This window comes from Euprymna scolopes, chromosome 24, assembly GCF_053919585.1.
Source record: "Euprymna scolopes isolate OS-2025 chromosome 24, ASM5391958v1, whole genome shotgun sequence".
NCBI classification, from domain to species: Eukaryota; Metazoa; Mollusca; class Cephalopoda; order Sepiida; family Sepiolidae; genus Euprymna; species Euprymna scolopes.
The window spans coordinates 23,494,513-23,521,654 of NC_136505.1; the positions used below are offsets into that span (position 1 = coordinate 23,494,513).

Here is a 27,142-nt window from a genome sequence, read left to right on the forward strand (position 1 = left end):
CCTAAATAGTTCGATTTATCAATCCTTATCTAAAAAATTTAGAAACGTGTATTTCATTATATATTATTTAATTGGAATTAATTATTGAGATGAGTATTATTTGTTAATTTATTTATGGCAGACTATTATCCTTATCTTAGTTGTTGTTTCACGACGTTTCAACCAACTATTCCTCTGGCCTTCATCAGGTGGTAACCACGACGGGATAGGAACTCTGAATCTCCTGACTGCATTTTCAGCAATTACTGCCATCCATAGTTGTTGTTGTCTCACCATGTTTTTGGCCAAGTAAGCCTCTGGCCGGTGAGAATTGTCTGAAGATAGCGGTTTCAATCCTACCCAAAGCCGGTTAGAAAATGTGGTGAGACGACAACAATGGCAGTAATTGTTGAGAATGCAGCTAGGAGATTCGGAGTTCCTATCCCGTCACGGTTATCACCTGATGAAGGCCAGAGGAATAGATGGCCGAAACGTTGTGAAAGAACAACTAAGAAAGATTTGGATAAAAGTCCACAATAAATACATTAGTGTATTTTTATATGTCCGACAAAGATTTATTTATGTATTTATTAGCATGAACCTTTAATTCACATTGTGTGTGTGTGTGTGTGTGTATATATATATATATATATATATATATATGGCCCAAAGGGCGAATGAACTCTTTTCTGGGTCAACGGCCAACTAGCACCGTGTATATTTGTGTTTGTGTATATGTGTATTGGGGTGGAGAGGGCTCCCGTAAGCCGTGGTGAAGGCAACCTTTCTAGGAGAAGCAAATCTCTGATTTAAAAAACCATAAAGCGGAAGACCAGTACCCGCATTAAGCTGGTCTGCAGTTTAATTTGTTGCTGGCTATCTTGCTCTTGCTTGTTGCTGGATCTCAACATTTTGAACCGAGAGAGAGACTTAGCTGTCGTACAAAGCTAAGACTCTGTAACATCATATTTGTATAGATACTCCCTCAGGCATTTAGGCTCATGAATTTTAAATGTCTGAGGGAGTGGCACTCGTCTGACAAGACGTTGCAATCATCATATATGGTAAAACTGGTAATTAGTAAAACCCTGAAAAGAGTGCTCAATACTATTGCAGAGTAAATATGTGTTTTATTTTTTTATTACCGTTTTATCTGTTTGGTTACATATGTTTCAGATGTTTGACCATGTTTACGATCCAACAGCCTCGTCAGACCTTACAGACTTACAGAAGTCTGTAAGGTCTGGTTGGATCATAAACATGGTCCAACATCTGAAACATATGTAACCAAACAGATAAAACGGTAATAAAAAATAAAACATGTATATATATTATTATTTTTTATTTATTTTTATTTTTTTACACTTTTCTAAAAGTTGACGGTTGGATCCTCATGGCTGACTACACTTAAAAACAGTTGCAAAATACCAACTTTATAGGGGTTAAGTAATATTCAAGTTTTATTGAGACATGCAAACATACACACAGAAAACTACCCTTTATATTAGATTTGTTCCTTGTTTGGGCGGACTTGTCTTAGTACCAAAGTGATGCATATAATAGCATTACACATGTTCTTGTTATTCCCAAAAATTCTTTGTGAGTCACAATCAGGTTATATTTGTGACTGAACCCTCAACTTAAAACCATGAACGCTTTCTGTTCAGTGTTTGTAGTTGAAAACTAAATAGACCTTTTGTTTATGTATATAATTTGAGGTGTTGTCAACTACTGATTTCATTAACTACAATGAATGTGTGGTATTTCCTGTCGAGCAAGCATTACAGTTCTTTGGTTTTCAGCCATAATTGGAACCATGTGAATTTTAATTAGAATTGCTTCGTTATTACTGATGACCTTTCGTTTGAAAGACTTTGAATCAAACATGATTTTTTGGGTTTTTTTTCTGATTTATTGCCAATTATCCATTTCTGTTTGAGTGGTTTGTTTTTGGTCTTTGGCGCTTTTTATTTTGTTATAAACATGTCGACCAAAAATCGTTCTTGTATTATAAGTCAGAAAATAATTGTTTTGCAAATGTCTTTGGAAATAATTTATTTTTAGATACATAAATGGTTCTCCATTAAAAAAAAAAAAAAAAAGTTTCACTTTGATAAGTGGAAATTGAACGATTAAGGATCATTTATGTTTATGCAGGGTCGTCAAAGTTACATCTGATTGATCTTTAATCTTCTTCTTTTAGAGCATATAAAATTGTCTTTGGAAGAAATGTTATGGTCTCATTAGATAAAATCAATTAAAATTATTTAAATGAAAGATTGTCTACAATTTTTCTCCGAGAATTAATCCCTATTTTAGTCAGGTAGATTCATTCGACATACAAGTTGTGTTTGTGCTCAATAAAACGTTTGCTTGTTCTCAAAACGGAGAAAAGAAGAGAGAAAAAATTGTCAGATTTGGAATTCTTCTTAACAATCAGCATTCTATTTCTTTTCCCGCCGAAGTCATAATTGTCTTTTGGTCCTCTTCTCAATGGATAGCAACCTCACATGCACAAAGATAATCTGTTACTGCCTAAGAACAATAAGAGCCTTCTATCGCATCTAAAAGCCACACGACGAGTAAAATCGGAGAAGCGCCACTGTACAACTCATGCTCTCTATTGATCCAAATTATGACAACAGGACCATTACTAGCGCCCTCAAAATGCAAATCCAGATGGCTCACCGCTTGAAGGCACGGCTCAAAGTTTCCAGCCACGGTTATAGTTTTTGGTGTGGTTTCAAGTGTGTGTGTGGGGGGGGGGCACATCATGCCACCTCACATCTTCTAAGTTGGCTTGAAAGTCAACACCTGGATGTGTTGAAGAGTGTGGTGATATTCTGGTGCTACTAGCATACCTTGGGTGTGACAGCTTGGACTTTGTGCCGGCCCACAAGTCCAAAGAGACCCAGGCTTGACTTCAGAAGGAGTGCTACAACTTTGTACTCTTCTCTCACTGCTCCCTCTCCTTCCGACCCAAACCCGCTGGACTATGTTTTGTCATACATTGAGTATTTCACCAACATAACCTCCAACAACACCAAAGCCAGCCTGATCACCGCCATCTACGGAGTATTCGCTGAGCTCCTGTCAACGCTTGTGGAAAAGGTATGCTCTTAGTTCCGGACCCGTATCGAGGCCGTGATTGAGGCTGAAGGCGGCTACATTAAATAGATGCCAGCTCTACTGATTAATCAAGTTACCTGAATTGAATCTTTCAATAAGTTTTAAAATAAAGCTGTAGTGTTGTTTTCTTTAGGACGACAAATTTATCGTTCCACTCCATATCAGGAATCAGGATACAAACAGAACTCTTATTCATTTTTAGTTATTACATTCTATTCTATAAAATGAGTCTGTTTAACAAAAGTCGCTATAAAATAACCACCTTTTGTTATCATACTAGCCTGGATGCCCAGCGTTGCCCGGGTGTTTGGAGGTGTGTTGAGCAAAAAAAAAAAAATGTGGTAGTAGGCAGTCAGGCAGGGGCGAACCCATACCATCAAGGAGAAAAAGAATGTGAAAAAAAAAAGTGACGTCTTTGCCATTGCGTCCATTGCTAAAACGGAAGTGGCACAGGTTTAAATTCTAGTCAAACAAAAAGAGGGGTGACTTTCGAAAATATCTGCAGAAAAAGCGACCCCTCCTTGTAGAAAAGTGCCCAGTTGAGGGTGAAGGAATGAATGTTTTTAGCCAATTTTTCGATATTTGTCGTCCGAAGGCTCGAGCTTCAAAATGATACTGATCTCATGAAAATCCATCGCCTCTGTCAAAAGTTTTAGGCAGACATAAAAATATACATACATACATTTAAACAGATTAGTGAGATTTATATTATAATATAAAATCAAAGTATACTCAATCATTTACTATAATAAACCTTTATGAATTTAGATCATTTATCGCAATGACAGTGAGGTTAGAACACTAAATTCATAATTAAATGAGAATAATATTTATCTAATATACTGTTTAGGTGTATGTGACGTACATTCTAATACTAATTTGCATATTGCTTTGCAAAAGGACATCTCATTTATTCACTTTTCATTTTTCTTTTTAATTTAACTAGCTACAAAATACGCACTAGCATAGATAAGGCCTTAGGATTTTGGGTCAAGGTGTTCGCTTGGTATCTCTTTATATTCGTCCATTCACAAATGCTGTCAGTTCATCTTTTTTTTTTATCTATCATCGACAAGCTTCCTTGTATAATGATTTTAGTTCTTTGCTAATTAAATGATTTTTTAATATTATTATTAAACATACGTCTACTTATGCATTGTTTTTATATTGTGCATAGGTAATTAACACCTTAGGTGAAAAGGTCAATTTACTTCCGGAGGTTACGGTATGTACTTTGGAAATTAAAAGAACCACCCCTCAAACACACACATATAAACTGTGTTCATCGCTTTATTGCAGATTACAAAATAATCAATATTTCAGTAAATATAAGTTATAAAAAGCTGAAAATTACACCATCCAAGGACTGTATTAAGGTGAGATAAATCCTAAAATTTCATCAAAATTTATGCTATATTTAAAAAGTTATGTTATTTTTTTAATATTCAAGGAATTTTCACCGTCCATCACTTTATTGCAAGTCTTCTAAGATAATGTTTTAGCTCAATAAAACAATACCAAAGCATCATAAATTTATATTGAACACATTTTCTGGGGAAAATTAACAAAAACAAAGGCACATCCCGAGGGCTAAGTGTCAAACAAACAAATTATTTGTCCACATATCCCCCATGTTTTGAAATTACATTAAACAACCTTTTGTCCACCGAGGAGGTCAATTGTTTGATCTGAGATGGAGTAATGGTTCTGGCAACGTTGACTATTTTGTTCCAAAGGGCATCCTTCAAAGAAAACTGCTCTCCTCCCTCATGAACTCCTCGTTTCAATATTGACCATAGGTGTTCGATGGGGTTAAGGTCCGGAGAACACGGTGGCCAGGACATGAGGGTTTCTCCAACAAAGCCCTGAGATCCAAGGAAGGATGTAGTTGCCCTAGCAGCATGAGATGGGGCATTGTCATGCATAAAAATAATCTTAAAACGACGTGACAAGGGAAGATCATCTAGCCATGGTAACAAATTCTCATTTAGAAAGGCAGTGTAGGCATTGCTGGTGAGCTTGACACCTTCTGGCACTCGGAATGGTCCACATAGCTTATCCCCAATAATTCCCGCCCAAAACATTATGCCTCCACCTCCCTGTTGGCGACGAAATCTATAAGGCGTTGGAGTTCCATTTGGATTCCAAACTTTGGCCCATCCGTCCGGTCCATCAAAGGTAGCACGAGCCTCATCTGTAAACAGAACATTTTGGCAATCCATTTTCATATATTTTTGTGCCCAAGCCAATCGTTTTTCTTTGTGGGTTTGGCTCAATGGAGGCCTTGGAATAGGATTGATGTTCCTTGCCATTTCATTCAGTACATTGCATCGAGCTTGTCTGGACCTTGGTATGACTCCAGCCCTCGCAAAAATTGTTGCACTGGTGCTGTTTGGGTTGCGCACAATCTCTCTACGAATTTTTCGAAGATCCCGATCAGAAAGGTTCCTCCTTGTGCCCTTATCTTTCCTGGACTTGATGTTGGGGTTCTTGATGAATGTAGCTAAAGTTCGGGGATCCCTTTTTAGTTCTGTGGCTAAATTTATGATCGAGAGTCCTTCTGCTAGTCCTGCAATAATCCTCTGCTTCTCGGTAGCTGTTAAACGTCCTTTTTTTAGCATTTTATGAGACATGCAATAAAGCGATGGACGGTGAAAATTCCTTGAATATTAAAAAAATAACATAACTTTTTAAATATAACATGAATTTTGATGAAATTTTAGGATCTATCTCACCTTAATACAGTCCTTGGATGGTGTAATTTTCAGCTTTTTATAACTTATATTTACTGAAATATTGATTATTTTGTAATTTGCAATAAAGCGATGAACACAGTTTACCACCGTCAAGCTAAAAAGTTTGACTATCTCTCCCACTCCCCGAATTTAATAATCTTTTTGTCAAACTCCAGGATTTGCACAGAATTTTATATGGGACTCTTTATTTAATCCATGAGGGTAGCATGCTCTTGTTGTGTCAGCCATGACTAAATAAAAGTCCTAAGTAACAAGTAATTGTATTTTGGGGTGTCACCTGCACTGACGATTTGAATCTTCAACCTCCAGAAGAGTGTAATTTACTACTGAATAATATTAAGCATTTTATTCATTACGCCACAAATTTGATAAAGATGTCCAAGGTTAACAAGATTCCCCTGAAAAAATCAGATTATATTAACTGAAACATTGTGGAAATAACACTCAAGATAAGAACAGTAGTCTGAATAATATTAAGTCAACTCTCATGTAAATAAATTCTGAAATTTAAATTTGAATATTTACATAAAGTTTTATTATAATTTTCAGCCAATTCTACCAAACCAAATGGCCTTTTCTCCCGCCAAAGTAGTACTGAGTCTGGCGTCTTCACTCAAAATCGGCCAAAATTAAAAACTAATGGACATTTTACCACCTACATGCAGACACGGATGGATATTTCACCGGCTTCAGAGATACCAAATCCGCTGGTGTTGCAGGTATCACCAAAAATGGGCACTCGGAATATAACACAACCAGGTAAATGAAAATCAGTTTTTTGTTTTTTACTTTTTGGAGTTTGAAAAGAATAAAATATTTCTTCACTAAATTACAAGATTTTTTTGTAGTAGAAATTATAAGTTTTTAATCTCCATTTTATTTTATCAGATCAGTGCAAAAGTTTTTGCTGGTTTGTAGAAAGCGTCATTTTAAACGTTCGTGATTTATTTTATGCATATTGTTATTACTTAAACATATCACCATGATTGAGTTTTATTTTAGATTATTTTTTTAGATTATTATTTCTTTAGATTATTATTTTTTTAGATGAGATGATTATTTTAGATGAGATGATTATTTTAGATTATTTTATTATTTTAGAATATTATTTGAAATTATTTTTTTAGATGAAATTATTTTTTTTAGATTATATTATTTCAGATTATTAAAGCACTTCATTTTTCTGCAATATTCTCATGGATGGTGGCCAAACAACTTTCTTAATCAGCAGAAATGAGTCATGATGATAATGCTCATTCTCACACAGTATTACTGACAAAACATCTAAGAAAATCTGGTTGGGAAATTTTGCCCCATCCTGCATATTCTATCATTCTAGCTCCCTCAGATTATCACATTTCAAGAATTACAAAGCCATTTAGATGGCCTTAGATTAACATCACGAAAGGCGATTAAACATGAGTTAGATTCATATTTCACATCAAAACCTAAGAATTTTAGAAGTGAGGCATTTATAAGCTCGTTAAAAGATGGAATCCAGTTATAGAAAGCAAATGTCGTTTTTGTTATGCATAAAGATTTTTAAAAACGGTTTTTCATTTTCAAAATGCAATTTTAAATCTTTTATGCTGACTGAATATTTTTTTTTTACTCAAATTACGCTTATAAAATTAAATAAAATCCTATATAATATTCAAATTATCCTTATGAAAAATAAAAAAAACACGCAGAAAAATTAAAATTCTGTATGAAGGACGTACAGGTGAAGAAAATATTGTATAGAAAAAAAAATCATGTAGTTTTATTTTTCACTAAGAAAAACCAAAGTTTATGAACCACAATATCGCAATGTCATTTTGAAGAAAATCTGAAGAAAAAAGGGAAATAACTCTAAATAATACTAATTTGCAAGGTTTTAGGAAACCATTCTTAACATAGGAAAGGAGGAGGTATTGGAAAAAAAAACTCAAATTCACTTTAAAATTATTTTCTTTATAAAAATAAAACTACTTGATCAATTTATGTGATTTTTGGAATACGATATTTTCTTCTGCCGCCAGTACATTTATTCTACAGATTTTTCTTGAATTTTATATTTTCCTAGATAGAGGAAATTCTGCAAAAGCACAATCGCGAGGAGTGTAATACCCTGAAAAAAAGTTTAAGTACAGAGATTTTAAGCAAATACAAAAATATTGTCTTGGAAAATTAATTTTTAAAAATTTGTTTATATCAACTCTTTGAGCATTATTGGGACAGTACTTTGGTATGTTATTTTTCTGCTGCTCTATAGCTAGTATAAATAAATATATTAAAAATCTTTTGGGGAAAAATATACTATATAATATTTGCATGAGAGTATAAGTATGACAAATGTATTTGCATGTTTGTCTCAAAATTAGAAATGTTTTTCATTAAAAACATTGCTTCAAACAATTACCAGATACACTTTATGTTTACCCTTTTTTTAGAATATAAAAAGAAAAAGCACTTAGTTTAAAAAATATTTATGTAACATTCTTTTGTTATATAAATTTACTAGCGGGGGGGGGGGTACCCGGCATTGCCCGGGTATTTTGAGGTGTGTGTGTGCTTGGGCGGCGGGGGGGGGTAATCAAAACATAAGAATAAGCAAAGTAAATATTTTTTTTTAAAAAATACAAAAAAACCAACGTAAGGCAAACGAACGATGTTAAATGTAAAAATCGGAAAAACAAAAAAAAAAAACGCAAAACAGAAAAACGAACGTTAAAACTTTGTTAAAAAATCTGAAAAATAAAAACCTCCCCAAAAAAACATGTGAAAAATGGCTTAAATAACCCTGCTTCAATATTAAAATTTAAAAAATCGAAAAAGACATCTCACACCACGATTCGAACCCAAAACCTTTAGATAATGAGGCAGCACTCTAAGCACCTGAGCTAAGACAACGTCGACAAAATTAGATCGTTTTTTTTAATCTTTAAACTAAATCAGGTTCCAACGTCATTTGCACATGCGTAGAACCGAACTCGTCATGAGAGGACGGTTTTTGCTTACCCCCTCCCTGTAGAAAACTGCTGATTTCAGGGTGAAGAAATTAACGTTTTTGGACAATTTTTCGATATTTGTCGGGCGAAGGTTGGAAATGTAAAATGATACCGATCTGGCAAAAATCTGTGACCTGTATCGAAAGATTTTGCGAGACATACAAACATACACACATTTTCGCTTTTATATATATACAGGGTAGTCAAAAAGTCAGGTAACATTTTAAAGAAAAACGATATTCGCAATACACATATATTTAAGTACCATACATTGAAATATAAAATGAAACAAACATGAAATATGTTTATTTTGTTAATTGTCGTCCATTTCTCTCTATCAATCGCTGGAAGCGATTAACCACTGATTGTGTAACACGTGTAATCATGTCAGCTGATATCCGCGCAATCTCCTCTTCAATGAATAACTTTAAAGACGCTATTGTATCAGGCTTCTTGCCATAAACGCTATCCTTTACATAGCCCCAAAGCCAGAAATCAGGAGGGGTAGTTTATATATTACACTCAAATATTTAAACAAATAATATTAAACGAATAGAGATTATAATGGATCATATTGTTTTTTCTACCTTTAACATGTTACCTGACTTTTTGACCACCCTGTAGATTGAAATTTATAAAACAGACTAGCCTGAGTACCGGCATTGCCCGGGTGTTTGTAGGTGTGTGTTGAGCAAAAAAAAAGAAAAAAAGTTGTAGTAGGCAGGCAGGCTCGAACCCCTGACGCGAAGGCAGAAAAGAAAGTGGAGATGTGTGTAAGGGTGTTGGTTGAGCAAAAAAAAAAAAAAGAAAGGAAATTGCAAGCTCAAAAAAAAAAAAGTGGTTGTAGGCAGGCTTGAACCCGTACTGCGAAGGAGGAAAAAAAAAAAGTGACGCGTAAGCTATTCCACCAAAGCCAAACCGGAAGCGACGTCTGTTTAAATTAAGGCTAGACAACCAAAAAGAGACGATGACTTTAAAAAATATTGACGAAAAAAAAACAACCTCTCTTTGTAGAAAAGTGCCCAGTTGAGGGTGAAAGAATTAATGTTTTTAGCCAATTTTTCAATATTTGTCGTCTGAAGGGTCGAACTTCAAAATGATATTTTGTGAAAAATCTATCGCCTCTGTCGAAAGTTTTTGCGAGACATACAGACATACATATATTTATACATACATTTAAACAGACAGATTAGATTTATATTATAGATATTCAGTTAAAAAAATTTCTTTTGAACATGTGATTCAAACCCTGTTACTAATATTGTGTAAACTACAGCCTTAGTTAAGTGTATTCCGCCTTTTTTTTTTGTCAACAAATCATGTTCCTATTTATGTCCGAACGCAAAAACTCCAAAATCATCATTTTTAATAGCATATGGTTTATGAAATCCTGTTTGCCTATTTACTCTATTTTTAATTAAGTAATTTGATATGAAAACTAACTTGCTTTTAGAAGTGAAGAGGAAAGTGAATCCTAATGAAGCGGGAAAAGAAAGAGGGTAGCTATTCAAGCCATTTGCTTTTTTAATGTTCATTCAAACTGCATCTAAATTCAATCACTACACCTTGATGTCAGTTCTTTTTTTTGCAGATTATAAAAAAAAATCAGTTTAAAAAAAAAAAAAGCGTATATACTATTTTTTTTTTATTTCTTATATTATTATATATTAAATTCTTAAAATTTATAAACACGTATCCAGGTAAAAAAAAAAATTGACTTACATAACATCTGAACTTGTGTATAAACATCGTAAAACCTACTGCTTTAGTTATGTGTACTCTGCCTATTCACCCCCACCCCCTTTTTTTGTCAACCAATTATGTTTCTATTTGTTTACGAACAAACTTCCAAAACGCCATAAATCTTTGCTAGTATATAGATAGATGACTTCAGTTTAATATGGACACCAAAATGAGTTTAAAGTATTTACCAACGTAAGTGCTAACAGTTAGATAGATATAATTTGAAAGAAAAGTGTCCAAGCTTGATCAGTTTACAAACTTGTGGTGTTCCATCATGATTCTGCGAGTCTCATGTATCAAAAGATTACAGCTGGAAAGATTGAAGACTTTGTCTTGGAGGGAAAACCTTTCACCATCCATCTCATTCTCTTCATGTAAATCTGTTTTCCAACTGTTCTACAGTCCACAAAACTTATCTTGATGGATTAGTTCTTAAAACAGTTGAAAATTACCTTTTCTGGATCTTTCTTCTCTTATCTCCGATAGCAAAAACATTTTTGACAAAAAATTAACCTTGAAGATTGTTCTTCTTTATGGCATATCAATCTTTTTCTTTTTGTTCTTTTTCTTTTTTTTCTTTTTCTTTCTTTTCTTTCTTTCTTTTCTTTCTTTCTGTTCTTTCTTTTCTTTCCTTTTCTTTTCTTTCCTTTTCTTTTCTTTCTTTTCTTTCCTTTTCTTTTCTTTCTTTCTTTTCTTTCCTTTCTTTCTTTTCTTTCCTTTTCTTTTCTTTCTTTCTTTTCTTTCCTTTTCTTTTCTTTCTTTCTTTTCTTTCCTTTTCTTTTCTTTCCTTTTCTTTTCTTTCTTTCTTTTCTTTCTTTTCTTTTCTTTTTTCCTTTTCTTTTCTTTTTTCCTTTTCTTTTCTTTTTTCCTTTTCTTTTCTTTTCTTTTTTCCTTTTCTTTATTTCTTTTTTCCTTTTCTTTTTTCTTTTTTTTCTTTTTTTTTCATTTTTTTTCTCTGTGTGTGTGTGTGTCGTTATTCAATGCTGTGTAAGTTTGAAACAGCATTTTCATTAGTCTCTCGTAAATGTTTTGAAGTAGCATTCGAAATAGCATTTTCATTAGTTTCTCACGTTTGAGTTTGAAACAGCATTTCTGTGATTTATCGTGCTTAAGTTTGAAACAGTATTTTCGTCGATCGATTAAGATTGAAATGGTGTTTTCATTAATAAATGCGGAGATGCAATAGATGCATATTAAAGATAGATCCATCTGTGATCGGTTACTCAGCTTCCTTCTGCATCCCTTTCTGTATGCATTTGCATTTAGTTAAATGGGAGGATGGCATGAAAGTTAAGGAACTGAATCTTTGATCAGACCTTCGGAATTGGATTCAGGAAGACATTCAATTCTGAAACGCAACGCATGAAAATCAAGTGGACAGCTTAGTAATGGCCATGTGCGATGCAAACAGATCAAATTCCTCTAAATTGATTGATATTTTCAACCTATTAAATAGTTGCTAATCTAATCCAAACTATCATGCATACTGTACAGCACAATCGCATTGATACACTGATTCTGATTAGATCACCAAAGTTAAGCAACGTTGAGCCTGGCCAGTACCAGGTGGCTGACCATTAGGGAATACTAGGCGCTGTATCTAGGAGAACATTGATACCTCCCTGGAAGAACTGCAAAAAATAAAAATAAAATAGTGTTATCTCCCTTAATCTGATATGCATGCAACTAGGGATTGCTTGTGAACTTGATACCCTCATGAAACTTCCTCCTATGAGTGAAGTTTGTTCAATCCGCCTAGAGTGAATTACGCAAACATTATATATATATATATATATATATATATATATATATAAAGAACAATAGGAATAAAAATGAAGACACAACAGCTATATATTGGTAAATATGGATTGGTTCATGTATTCAATAACGGTATACATACATTTAGTTGAAGGATAGAGGGGACTCTTTATGCCAAGGCATTTCGAAGCCTAATGCTTCTCATCAGAAGAGTAGAGAAGGTGCTAGGTAACATAATGGGGATGTGACGTCTAGCGTGGGATTTATCAGGAACGAAATTAATAAAATAAATCTATACTTACCAATATATAGTTTTTGTGACTTCATTTTTATTCCTATTGTATATATTTATATAGGAATATAAGCTCCAATGAAACTTGTTGAGCTTTATATTATCCCGATAGGTCTCCTCTTATAGAATTGAGCTCGCTCTCTTCTAATTCACTAAGCTATATATATATATATAGTAAGTATTTACTATGACGGTGCTCGATACATAAGTAGAGCTAGGTAGTAAGTTTGAATGATATAGTGGTGTAGCTTAATTGCCATATATATTTTCAAAACTTTATATATCCGGCAGAAGATGATGTCCTTAGTTTAATCTCGACTGTAAGTGTTGTTGGAAATTCTATGGTGAATTAAAGAAAAATTGCACACTAGTGTTGTCATTTTCAAATTATCTTCTAATAATATAAAATTAAGTTAGTTGATTTTTTTTTGATTTTTTTTTTGGAAGTTAAGCATAAATAACAATGCATCGGTCAAATCAGTAATATAATTTTCATTTGTATTTTTTAATTTTTATAATTTTCATGTTATCTGAATATATGCAGGGTGGAACGATGAAATTTTCGCCCTAAAGAAAACAACACTACAGCTTTATTTAAAAACTTTTATTGAAAAAATCAATTTAGATAACTTGATTAGAGCTGATATCTATTCCATGTAACCACCGTTAGCCTCAGTCATCGCCTCGATACGTGTCCAGAACTGTGAGCATGCCTTTTTCCACAAGCACCGGCAGGAGCTTGGCGAATACTCGGCGACTAGGCTGGCTTTGGTGGTGTTGGAGGTCATGTTGATGTTCTCGACGTATGACCAAACAAAGTAGTCCAGCTGGTTCAGGTCGGGGAAGGAGGGGGGCAGTGAGAGAAAGGTACAAAGTCATAGCACTCCTTCTGAAGCCAACCCGACGGTCTCTGGACTTGTGGGCCGATGCCGAGTCTTGTTGCCAAACCGATGGTCTGCCAGCAACCACCTGATTGCACAAAGAGATCACCACCCTCTTCAGCACACCCAGGTACACTTTAGTGCTGATTTCGAAGATATGAGGTGGCATGATGTAGCTCTCACTTCAAACCACACCAAAGACCAAAACTGTGGCCGGAAATTTTGTTTTCATCACCCTGGGCATGTCCCTGTTATTCATGGCAATCCAGCAATGCATTTTGAGAGTGCTGGCAATGGTCCCGTTGTCATAACTTGGATCAGTAGGGAGCATAAGTTTTACAGCGGCACATCCTCGATCTTGCTCGTTGAACGTTGTGTCACTTTTAGACATGATAGAAGGCTCCTATGGCTCTTAGGATTTGTACACAACTGGCCAACTAGTAGATGGTCTTTAACAAAAAAAGAAATGGGATCATGTCGTCTTTTTTAGGACGACAATTTTATCATTCCACTCTGTATAGTTGAATGATGATGAATACTGTGAAAGGATTGAAAATCTCTGCATACTATGCACTCAAAATAACAGCTGACCCAGAAAACAGCACTTCTTCCCCCTTAGTCAGAATGTGAAGACTAAAGGACAAAATAGAAGTAAAGTGAGAGTTACAAAGCTGCCAAAAGTCAAGCCTGGATTCACTTGTTTTATTTTTTGACTTTCTCTATAAGTGCATTTTTTTGTTTTGTAATCCATCTGGGAATTAAAGCTGCCAAAAGTAAATTCCCAGGTCCACTTCGGTTTATCTGTTTTTGTATTTATAAAAAATTTTTCGGATGCTTTACTTTTGACTTTCTCTAAGTGATTAATTTGTAATCAGTAACTACTGTGAAATTCAAAACTTAGATGATTTATTTAATCCAAGCCAACAGATTGTTCTCATTCCGAATTGCACGAGTTTCAGATATTTTTAATATCAGTTAAATTTTTTTTTCTTAAATTGATTTGATCACGTGACATTGAGTGGGTTTGAAGAGGTTAATTGCAATCTGGATTTGGGTACAAAACCCAGCACATCTCATTTTATCATCAATGCTTACGTCTTTGTTTTAGTTTCGATATAGTGAATGGCTCTTGAGAAATTCCCTTATTCTGATAAGCTTGTTGAACTGATTTTCACTCCAGATTAGAAATGAAAGATTTATATCCAGCTGCTAAAGTTGCTGGGAGATTGGTTGGATCATTCTACCGCTCCAGAAAGTATCTAACTCATGAAGCAATACTGTCTAATCTGTCTACTATTATATAAAAGGAACTTTGTGTGTGTGTCTACTTCTGTAAACTCCACATTTTTATGAAATTTCACACAAATGTACTTTATGTATCTAACAGTGTTCTTTGATAGGTTTTGTATTGGAATGTCTTCAATAAGAATCAATAATCGAAAAAATTTGAAAGAAAGAACAAGTGATTTTGACCAAAGTTAACACCTTATACAACCTAACATCACAAATGAATTTGAGAAGTTGTATTACCACACAATCAGAAATGTCTAGCATATAAAATTAACAAGTTCTTTGATATGACAGGGGTGCACACAAAATGAATGTTTCTATTTAGAGTACAAATGAACCATGATACATGACTTTTGCATTTTAAACTTTAACTCCAGCTGTTATATATAAAAATAATTTAATAAAATAAACAGTAAGTTCTCTACAGTGCAATGTTGACTGCAATATATTTTGGACTAAGTAACTGCGGGGAGGCATGTGAAGCTTCCTCCCAGTGCATTGCGATGGGTCCTCAACTACAGGAGGCAATCAGTAAACTTGATTTAAAAAATGGGTGATTTCACTGGTTTTGATGAGAAAAAGAATATGAAAGAGCAAAACATTTATTGAACATTCAATCCCGAGGAATGTCGGGTCTCCCTGCTAGTGTCAAACTCCTCTTAAAATGAAATACTGTTGCCACATCTGTGGAGGTGCTATTTGGAACTCTTTTGTTTTGATGGAATCCAAATTGAATGTCAAAAAGATTGATTTCTTTTGTTCTCTTCGGCTCTTTTCTCATAAAAGAGTTTTTTTCTAGTCTTTCGTTATTCCCATGGAAGATCTTTAGACTGAGCTTCAATCACTGGTTCCCCCTCGTAAGACACACACTGCAAGAACTTAATGCAACAACTGCAGAGAAACTTGCTTTTTTCCGCTGTGCGCCTAACATCAAATGGAATTTTCATGAACAAAGTTTCTTTCCAATAACTTTGCATCTGTTCAATATATCCGATGGATTGCTTCCCGATGGATTTCAATGTGGTTGTCAAATAATTATCGAGCTGTCCTCATAAGTAATAATATTTTGCTCATTCCATTCTACATTTTCAATCCTCTCATAATATTCTTCATTCAGCAATCCAATTATTTACTTTTATCCTTGATTGGCTTTTGACCCTGATAAATAGTTACATTGATAAAAAAAGAAAGAAAAATAGAGTACTCTTGTACGAACCTGCTAGTTATTGGGTTTAAACTCCCCCTCCTCCTGATGGTTCAGCCAGAAACGAGCAGTGGTGTGCAAAGCTTTGGTGATGCCAGGGACCAACTCCTTGACTGCATACACCCCAAACTTGAGTATAATTCCTTGTACTGAGAAATATTATTAAAGGAAGATTGAAAGAAAAAACAAAAGGGCAGTGGCACTCACTCTAAGTGTATTAAACCGGCTTCTTCCAAAGGAAGAATTGTCATGGGGTTATGACATCCACAAGTGGTCAACAGTCGCTTGTATATCCCGATCAGGAGAGATGACAGTATTAGTTGGTTTTTTTTTGTTTTTTGTTTTTTTTTTTTCAATTCTTGCAAAGAGATATCAATATCTTCCTACATACAGCGCCTGGTATTCCCAAATGGTCAACTGTCTGGTACTTAGCAGGCTCAATGTTGCTTAATTTTGGTGATCTAACAAGTACCGGTGTGTCAACATGATTGTGCTTAAATATATGAAACGGAGATAGCTTGAATATAATTGGATGTTTGGACACACTGCTCCATGTTCTTTTCCTTCTTCATGCCGTTTAAAGTGAGACATATTTAAATAAATACTGCTGGGGTTTTTAATTCGACACCTTAAAATAAACAATCTTGACTAGGGTTTCCCAACGGGGTCCGTACTGTCCACCAGGAGGTCGTTATGAGACTTCAGGTGGGCGATGGATAAATTTACCATCTAGGAGGTCCTTGAGGTTCTTTGGAGAGAGCGGTGAAAGACTGGGAGCTTCTAGTAACATTACTAGATGTTTCTCAACCCATTTTCTTTGGGATTCACAATTCATGTGGAAATTGATTGCATCACACTTATTTTTTAATAGTAAAAAATTAATTCTAGAATGTTGACAAAGCTTCAGTGTTTCCCGGATCTGACTGATTTCTGATTCACATTTTCAACAAGTCTTTCTCATCTGTCGAATGGGTCCTGCGAATCGAAACCGAATGTAGTGAAACGTGGTGACCTAAGACTTTTTTTAAATCAGATATCGAATCAAATATTCCAAAACTTATTGCTGATCATCAACACCTATCTGCACATTGATCAGTGATTTCTATGATTATTATTTCTATTGATTATTGTATTAGAAATTTTGATTGATTATTGTATTATCAATGTTATAATATATTAATTTACCCATTTGATTTAAAGTTCTTACTCTTCCCATTTGATCGACAGTGTTGAATCTTGTTGAATAAACTATATGAATATTTAATTATTTATTTTCACTTTAATTATGTACTAACACTACTGCTACTAACATTATGTAAGGATGCATGTAGAGAGGGGGGGGTGGCAGTAAGTATCCGCGTGTTCGGGTAGGGGGTGGGGGTGCTGAAAAAGGTTGGGAAACTCTGGTCTAGATTATTCCTGTAATAACCTTTTCTTTATTGACTTCAGTATGAAGCTGGTCATGTGCATTTCTAGGAGGTCCACCCTCTCAAGCTTTGCCTCCTCTCTTTGAGAAGGAGTTAGTTTATTGCTAATCGCTAGAAGCGTCCCTACTAGGAAATGTCGACAGGGTTGCTGAAGCACTTTTTGCAGATCAGATTGCTTCTCCCCCCCCCCCGGGGGGATGACTTTTTAATCCCACTTTCTGACTCTTGTGTCGCATTTCTCAGTCTGGGAGAGAAATAAATACCATAAAATATATTTTATGTAAAACATTGTCGTCCTTCTTCAGATATCTATCTGTTCACTTCAAAATATAAATAAATAAATAAATGAATAAAAACGAATCAAAACGACATAAAAAAGCGTCACCTTGCCCCGCTCCCCCTTCCCCACTACAACTAGAGTTCAGAAACCTAAATAAAAGCGTATATTACAGTAGGTTGGGCTTTGTAGACATCTGGCCTTGAATAATAAAAAGAAATAAATTAATAATAAAAGCACATTCCTTATAAAACATGTCATGAGCAAGTCTGGCAAAGATAAGGTCCATGATTCATAATGTTTCAAATTTTGTCCTGTACTGTTAAACTACTGATACCGGTATGCATTATCTTAAAAGCGTTTCTATTTGATGATAACCAAATATGTGGATTTTACCTTTGGAGATCAACTACTGTAAACATTGCAAGTTAAAGCATTAAAGTTTTATATTCATACTAGTTGGCTTACCTGTGCTTGGATGCGTTGCTTTGTATTCATACTAGTTGGCTTACCCGTGCTTGGATGGGTTTGTAGTAATAACTAGGGCTATGACAACAGCATATTCTTTTCATTGTTTTGACTCTCTAGTATCTATTCGACACAGTTAGGCACAATTAATCAACCGAGAAAAGAATATGTCATGTTATTGAAAAATTGTTAAAATAAACTTCTTAATAAACTTTGTCATGGATGTGCAAGTGACGTCATGAAAGTAACTAATTTGCATATTCTTTTAGAAAACAAACTTTCATTAATTATTTTTTACGGGTTCTTATTGGATAATTGGTTTCATTTAACTATTATGCTACATTTTCTAAAATGTGCATAATTGCAAAGCATTTAGGATGCAGTCTAGTACACACACACACACACACACATATATATCCAACAACTGTGTTCACAAGGTAAACTTTAGGATAGCGATACAAAATAATTTAAAAGATAACAATAGAAAATAAACAAATAAAATAAACATACATATAGATAAAATTATTATATATATATGTATATATATATATATATATATATATATATATATATATATATATATATATAAATAAACTAACATGAAAAAAAAACATTTAACCTAGGTTTAAACCGGAGGTCAGCTGGGCCTTTGTCTTGTAAGTGCCAGCTGATTGGCTGATTAGGAAGGGTGCACTAGAAACTAGAAAGCTGATTGGCTAACAAAAATTACAATAGAAGGTGCATATATAAAAACGCGAGACAACCAAAAAATCCTCGATAAGCCTGATGAATCCTAGCGTGAATGAAACACGGAATATTCTGTGTAGCTTAATCGCCATATATATTTTATAACTTATATATATATAGTAAGTGACATTGTCTCTGTGTGTGCAGAAGGGTTTCTGCCAAACTCCTCTGTTAATTTTTGGCCTACAGACTAAAAACGTGATACATAAAGGATTTGGACCTTGTGGAACAAATTTGATTTGGTTTTTAGTTATTAAAAATAGCTTCGAAGAGGTCAAAATTAAAAAAAAATATTGAACTTGGCAGGTGTAAATCGACTTAAAGTACTCTTGTATGCATGCGCAAATATACATTTATACATTAAAATTGGTTCGTATCCATTTGATAATAGCTCAAACTGTATGGCTAAGGCTGGAACGCTGAATGTTTTGGTTTCGATTTTAGCTGATGGGCCCCCAAGTAATTTTTTTTTTTTAACTTTTGAAATCAATAATCAACAGAGTATTAGCAATGAACATTTTGCTTTTCTGTATGCGTTATCCATCCATCCAAACAAAGATTTTACTCGTTTTAAACATTCTTGATGTATGATTACTGTTTCCTGTTAATTTCAGTATTACTTAACCTGTAGTTTAAGAGTTTATTGGTTGAATATTTTCACACGCACAGATACATCTACTGATTGTTTTATATAGATTGAAATGGACAGAATTGGACGACTGAATAATAAATTCTATCCTGTAAAGTCTGTATTGTTTTATGTCAAGAATGAATATGCTTGGAAAAGAATCGCTTGCAATTCTCTTAAATAGTTTGCACTATTCACAGTCATAAAATATATTGTATGAAGGACAAACGTCTGTGTGTATGTGTGTTTATATGTCCAGCTAAAAGTAAAAAAAAAAAAAAAAAATACAAAAAGAAGCCACCACAAAGTTTGTGTTGTCTCGTGTTGCCCTAGATGTATAATATCTAAAAGTTGGAAAAAATAATAATTTGGCGCTATTACACTACTGGGACGAAATTTTCGAAATCGTAAAACTGAATTTCACATGAAATCAACGGTATCTATGTATTCCTTGTATTTTTAAGATCATTATATCCAAAAATTATGAAAATCGATGAGGTAGAAAATTATTTATTAAAGAAAATTTAAAAAAATAGGATTTGATGAAAACGACCATAAGACACAGGAGAGTTCAGAAGGGAGGTAATTTTCCGTTTTTATTTCAACAAGATGGCGGCAATTATTCACCTACTAACATAAAGTTTTGTTTAATAATTCAGTAATATTGAGGTAATTTCGACTGCGTTTGGAAGCTACCATTGTATGTAACTTATTAGAATTGACAAAAAAACAAAAGTTGAAACCATCGTTTTTTTCTGAAAACTCCATTTATCGACTACAAAATCTCGTCCCAATTTTGTAGAAGCGCCCAAAATTTCTTTGGCAAGTTTTTGTTAGAGATGCTTTTTTTTTTTCTGAATTTTAATGCAATTATAAAACTTTCAAAGAAACGGAGAGATAGTTTTAATATAAAAATGTTAAACATACTGTTTAAGTTCTGTTTAGATTTTATAGCCCCGGGCAATGCTGGGTAACAATGCTAGTAATTAAATAAAAACGAAACTAAATCGTGCATGTTTTAATCAAGGAAAGTGTGTATCATGTGTTGTGTTGTGTTGCGCTGTAGAGCAATTATCATTGCTAGTCTCCATGAGAAATTAATCAAATCCATGTTCTGCGCAGAAAACCTACATAATTATCTCCCTTGGCTGTTAAGTGTTAGCTTCATGCCCATTTTCATTACAGTGAAGGATTCGGTTCATTTCGCTTTTCAGTCGTGGTTTTTGTTTCAAGCCATTTGTACACTTGAGTTAATCGCAGAGAATCAATTCGATTTGTTCTGTTATGTCCCCGGGAAAATTGCAATCTCTGCACTGCGAGAAATATTCATTTTCCCTTTCTTTAATTTCCGTAAGCTTTTACTCTGGCTTTCTCTTTTCTGTTTTTAAATCCATCCTCGCATTTCTAGGAGAGTTTTTAATTTTGTCCATCTATCAGTCACACATAGATTTTTTCCAATAAGTCTTAATATTTTAAAATCTATGCTGCTTTATACCCAATTCAGTAGTGTTAGTATTGTAATATATTTCATGGCGAAAATCAGCAGTAGCCGTAGAATAGCTGATTAGCAAAGATATTAACAGCATCTATCTTAGCACATATGCAAATTAAGCAAGTGTGTACGCGGTGATGTCACAGACTAAGAAATAAATAGTAAATTGTTGCTTTTAGAATACGAAGTAATTTGTAATAATGTAATTTTTAATAATCGACGAAAGAAATGAAGAATGTTAGAAATCCAGGAAGACTAAAAAAAAAAAAAATTATTCGTATTCACCTCTGACAAGGCATATTACCACTGAAACCTAAGGGACTGCTGTGAATTAAAGGCAAGATTAATAGGGGCATGTTAAATTAGGAAGTTGTGCAACAAGATATTTGTTAACATTACATTTAATTTTTTCCATGTTAGTACAGTCGAGAAACAGGAGGGAAGGAATTTCAAAGATAAATGGTTTGAGAAAAGAAGCTATTAGAATATAAAAACGTGTTGTCGGCTAGTAACAATTTCTACAATAAGAGGGTGGGATTTTGCTGCTTGCCAAGAAGGTACAATTCCAGTAAGCTTGTCGGAGCACATTCTATTGAAATCAGAAGGTTACATGTTCGGATCACGTCGGGGTCACCATTTCATGTAGAAGACTAGGATATATAAATACCCTAACTCGCTACAAGAAAAAATAATGAAACGAATTGAATGAAGGAAACAAAGAACTCAAATGCTGGAATAAAATAAACATGTCGTTTATTTTCTGTTGAGAAATGAAAGTCTTGGGTGTACACGTGTTCATTAGGCCATTGACGGACATGTGCAAAACATGATTAGAAACGCAATATTGCTGTTATAGGACAAGTGTTGGAGCTTTGTAGACAGTGTCAGGTCTATTATGTTTGAGACTTTTTTTTTTGCCCTGTTCAAAAAGGAGAGACTAGTAGTAAGTGCACCAGATCTGTTAATCAGACCAGGAAAGATGAAGAGACTGAGGAGAGAGAGAGAGAGAGCCATCCTAACATCTACTGGAAGGGTACAAAGAGTACTGAAATCAGGACTTCTTCCCACTTAAATTCAAAAGAAAGCCATCAACTGTTATTAGCAAGAATCAAATGGTAAACGGCTGTTGCAAGAATGCCAAACAATTTGCAATAGTGATCAATAGAATGGAGACTACTGGAAAACTTAGTGTCACTCAGATTCTGAGGAACACCGTCTGTTGTTGCCAGTGTACAATTACTGATAATGACTCCTGTCTGAAACACCTACTGAATAAATTAATATTTCCATCCCATTATGTTACTCTCATTGTTTTTTTTTTCTTTTTAACTTTTTACTCTTTACTACCACCACCACTACTACTACTACTACTACCGCCAAAAATACCAGCACTACTACCACCACCGCCATCAGTACTACTACCAGCTCCACATCAATATTACTACTAGCACCACCATCAATGCTACTGCTAACACCACCACCACCACCAATACTACTGCCACAACCACTACTACCACTGCTTTTACTATTACCTCTTGTATTCTTTCTATTCCTTGTTACTCTCAGAAAAAAAAAGCATTCCCTCCATTTTGTTTGTTTTTTAATCTGAAAAGAGAAGATGCTGTAACTCCCCTGCTACACACAGACACCTTACCAACCTCCGCATCCATCTCCGTGGTGATGACTTGCTGAGAAACCCATCAAACTGACATCAGTTCTTGAAATATTGGCTTTCTCATTCATTCATTGCCGAATTCTTCCTTTTGGCTTGTTATATTTTTTTTTCTTTTTTTCTTTCTATTTTTGCGATGGTCAGGATTCTCGTCTGCAAGGTTTTTATGCTCAACCTATCATTTCATAATAAACTGCATGTCTCTATCCTTTAGTCATCGCAGAGATATGAGTATATTCCATATTGACTTCAATACAACGTTCATGCAGTGTCAAAGACAATTTATTGATCTTTTTCTTTTTCTTTTTTTTTTTTTAACTCCCGATACTTAATTTCATGGACTTATCCTGCTCACAGGGTTGTCTCTATTTACTTACCTCTTTAAAAGGGAGAGCTAAACACAAGGTTGGTTTAAAAACGTGGGTGGTGGGATCCAGCTCTCCAAAAGGGGGCACTGGATTCGGACAAAGCTTTAACTAGTTTCAATCTTGAAGAATTTTTCCTTCACTGACCGAAAATGGAAAAGATAAGGTGTAGTACTATCACGTAGATTGCTTGGAAAAGAATTGTTTGTAATTGTTCATAATTCAAAGACAGGTGCTTCAAGGAAAGAAAACCATTACAATAGAAAGCTTTTCAACTTTTGCGGATTATTACAGTAAGAATGTTAGAAATCCAGGAAGACTTAAAAAAAAAAAAAAAAAAATTATTCGTATTCACATCTGACAAGGCATATTACCACAATTTACCATTTATTTCTTGGCAATAAGTTGTCAGGATTACGTTACGCTGCAAGTAGAGGTATTATGTATAGTGCTTTCCCTTTTAGTACTTGCCATTCTCTTTAACCCTTCATGATCATTCATGGCGTTTTGCTGCTTGTCGGTTGGTCTGTTGGGTTATTTATGTTTAGGAGGCGCAATTGCAATAAGTTCGGCGGAGCACATAAGGGCCACTCTGGATCGAGACAAGGTTTTAATTTGTCTCAGTCTAGAAAAATTTCTCGTTCACTGATCGAAAGTGGACAAAATGAAATGTAATATAATAGATACTACACTTTGATCCTAGCCAAATGTTTGAGTCAGTTATTGTGTTTTAATTACTTTAGAGGTTGGTGAAAAATGTCTGATTCTTTTCATTTTTGGATTGAATTCTTTAAATTTCGGTGACGAACATGAAAAGACTGGTTCATGAAACCAAATGAAAAAAAAAAAAAACAATATACTTTTTATATTTTACCGCTTAACTGATAAAACATTCATTTTTAAGCTCATTTCAAAAAAAAGGTTCAGCTTTATTAATCCATATTATTTATGCATACAATTGTTTCAACTCTCACTGATATTTTTATGTACTAGTGGGACCAGTGGAAATTCCACAGGTGACTCCTTCATATATAATCTATTGATGTTGGCATTACTAGTGAGACTTGTGGAAATTCCACAGAGGACTCATATATAATATATTGATGCTGGTATTCTGTAGATGTTCAGCATAAATGAAATACTCTGCTATTATTGTAGCTCTTTTGTTAAAACTTCAAAAGTATTTATCTAAGCTAGCAGGGACACCCGGCATAGCCTGATTGTAAAGTATGCTTAAATATGATATTTTAATTCTTGCATATTTCGTATATATTATTATAGAGTTAATGTTCTCTCGATTTTTATATATTATAAAGTTTCTATTTCCAAAATAAAAAAAGAAATATATCCATATGTCTTGAGTGCATCAGCTTGAATCAAAACCAAAACTTATGAAAAAAAAAAAAATATATATATATATATATATATATAAACGAGTTCCTACAGCTATAACTGAAACCAAAACTTATGAAGAATTCTTGGTAAAATTATTTATTACAAGAAATGGAAGTCCATGACAATTAAACGACAGTCACTCTGATGTAAGCGTGACACAAAATAAATAACATGCGTTATCATGTTAATCTTTAGATAATGCTCTGCATGTATGTTTTTTTATTATTTTTGTATCACTAGGGGCACTCATCAGTGCTAAGAATATGCATAAAAAAAAAACAAGTAACTAAAAGTCACATCAACCTACAGATAGTCCTCCTTACGGATAATCCAATACATTCATTTTAAATGGATAGTACCAGTCAAGGATCCGTCACTTGACACTCAGCCCAACAGGTGAGGGGCCGGAGACCGGCCCAGCACCTGTTGGACTGAGGTACACCGCCTGGGTAATACCTAGGAGGTCCACCCTCCCAGGCCTTGCCACCGGGCTTTCCGGTGGGGCAAGTTTATTGCTTGCTGCCTGAGGCGCCCCGACCGGGGAATGCCGACGGGGTTACTCAGGCAATTTTTAAAATTGCAGGAGTGCCCCTCCTTTAGGGGAGCCTGCCGGGTTACCACTTTCCGGCCTTGTGCCACATTTTGCTGAGTGGACAGCAAATAAATATAATCCAATACATTCATAATTAGGAAGTTATTTAAAAAAAAAAAATGTATGGTTGGTTACAAATAAATGAAATATGAGCATGTATTACTTGTGAAAAAGGATTTGCCATTTCCATAAAAAAAGGACCCATGTATGTCCGAATGTTTCCTTTTTGTGATTTATAGGATAGACTTGAAATGGCGAAATCATATGATTTGAAAGCTGAAAAAAAAAATGTAAAAAGGCAGATGGTAACATTTAATTCTAGTGAGACTAAGCTTCTTTCCTTTAACAATTGCAAGAAACCTTAACCACTGGTTACCAGGATTAATAACACTCTACATGAGAGCTCATCGTTCAAACTTCTCGGATTAACGTTCACTGGCAATATGAACTGGAACAAATACGTTGAAGACATTGCCAAGGTTGCTGTAAAGAAGGTGAGCTCTCTCTACCATGCTGGAAAATTATTCACACCTGATGATATCCTATATCTCTACAAAGCCACCATTAGCACATGTGTTGAGTATTGTTGCCACATTTATGTTGGTGCATCTCTCTCTTTTAGACAGGACCCAAAAAAGAGTCTCTGACGTAATAGATTCCACTCTATCAACCAAGCTCCAACCCCTGTCTCATCACAAAAATGTTGCATTCCTGAACCTGTTTTACAAGTTCTTTAATGGAATGTGCTCTGAAGAACTTGTAGTGCTTGTGTTTCCTCAATGTAAATGCACTCTACTAACCCAACAAGCAGCAAAATCCCACCCCTTCACTGTTTAGGTCCCTAGATGCCAGAAAGTCTTCATCTCTAATAGTTTCTTCCTTCAGTCTGCATGACTTTGGAATTCATCTCCGGTCTCCTGCTTCCTTGGTTGTACTAACATGCAAAAATGTAAATGTAATGTGAACAAACAACTTGCTGCTTAACTCCCCACAGTATCCTATTAGACATGATTCCAATTAATAGTATCTTATGTACAAGTGGCAATATGCTTTCTTCGAGGTAGTTAAGAGTTTTAAAAAAGATATTAAAGCATACTAATGCCAAAACGAAATGAATTTAACTAAGGTTATAACACCTGCTCAGTTTCTTGAAGAATTAATCGTATCCTGCTCACAACAAAAAAAAAGTGCAACATGGCAAAATATCCAAATTGCAACAACTGTAAGCAGAAGTGAACTCATTTGGTTATGGTTGTAAAAAAAAAAAAATGAACAAAGTTGAAAAAATTTCTCAAAAACAAAAATGAATAATTTAGTGATTTGAAAAAAAAAAAAAAAAAGTTAAACCTATTTCTTAACAAACTAATTGATTGACACTAATCTTAAGTGACTGGAAAAAATGAAAGAAAAAAAAAATTGCATTTTCATTAATTTCCGGTCTGTTTTGTAATCGCAATCTGAAACATTTCCGGTGCATATGGGTGTTTATGAAAATAAAACTTTTATTCCCCCCCCCCGTCCCCCGACAAAAGGAAGGTGGACCTGTAAATTCACCCTTGTCCGTTTATCCATTCGCACTTTCTCAATAACTACGGCTTGGAATTTTTTGAAATTTTTCACAAACATGATATGAGTAAAAAAATAACAGAATGGATTTTCCGGTAAAACTCCGGTTGCCCCTTCCCCTAGGGGTGCTTTTCAGGTTAAAATAGCTAAAATTGACACTTTTGTACTTAAAAAAAAAAATTGATGCCTTCCTGAAAAGGTTTAACTAACTGATTTCTATATAATTTTGTTTGTCTATACTTCGCGATAACTCTTGGGTGTGGCCCAGAGGCTCTTTTAGGGCTAATAAAAACACTCCATTATTTTGGGGGACTATTTTACCATATTTGTCCAAAATATTTTGTGTGTGTCTATTTAGCAGTTTTGCATGGTGCTGAACTCAAATTTAAATATGTTAAGGCCTTTGGGACTTTTGGAGCTAAATGGAGGGGGGGGGCAAATGATGGGCTTAGTCATTTTTTTGCATGGTGCAGAACTCAAATTTACATATG

The 27,142-nt window shown here is 34.4% G+C and overlaps 1 protein-coding gene across 4 annotated transcripts in view; it reads left to right on the forward strand.

Annotated features, from left to right (window-relative positions):
• LOC145246629 (protein TANC2-like) overlaps positions 1-27,142 on the forward strand; it is a 1,068,463-nt gene that overhangs the window by 256,192 nt on the left and 785,129 nt on the right. For all 4 annotated transcript variants that reach the window (XM_080108301.1, XM_080108302.1, XM_080108304.1 and 1 more), the window contains exon 3: positions 6,414-6,623. In XM_080108301.1, coding sequence (XP_079964427.1) covers positions 6,414-6,623 — 210 coding nt within the window. The remainder of the gene's footprint in view (positions 1-6,413; positions 6,624-27,142) is intronic.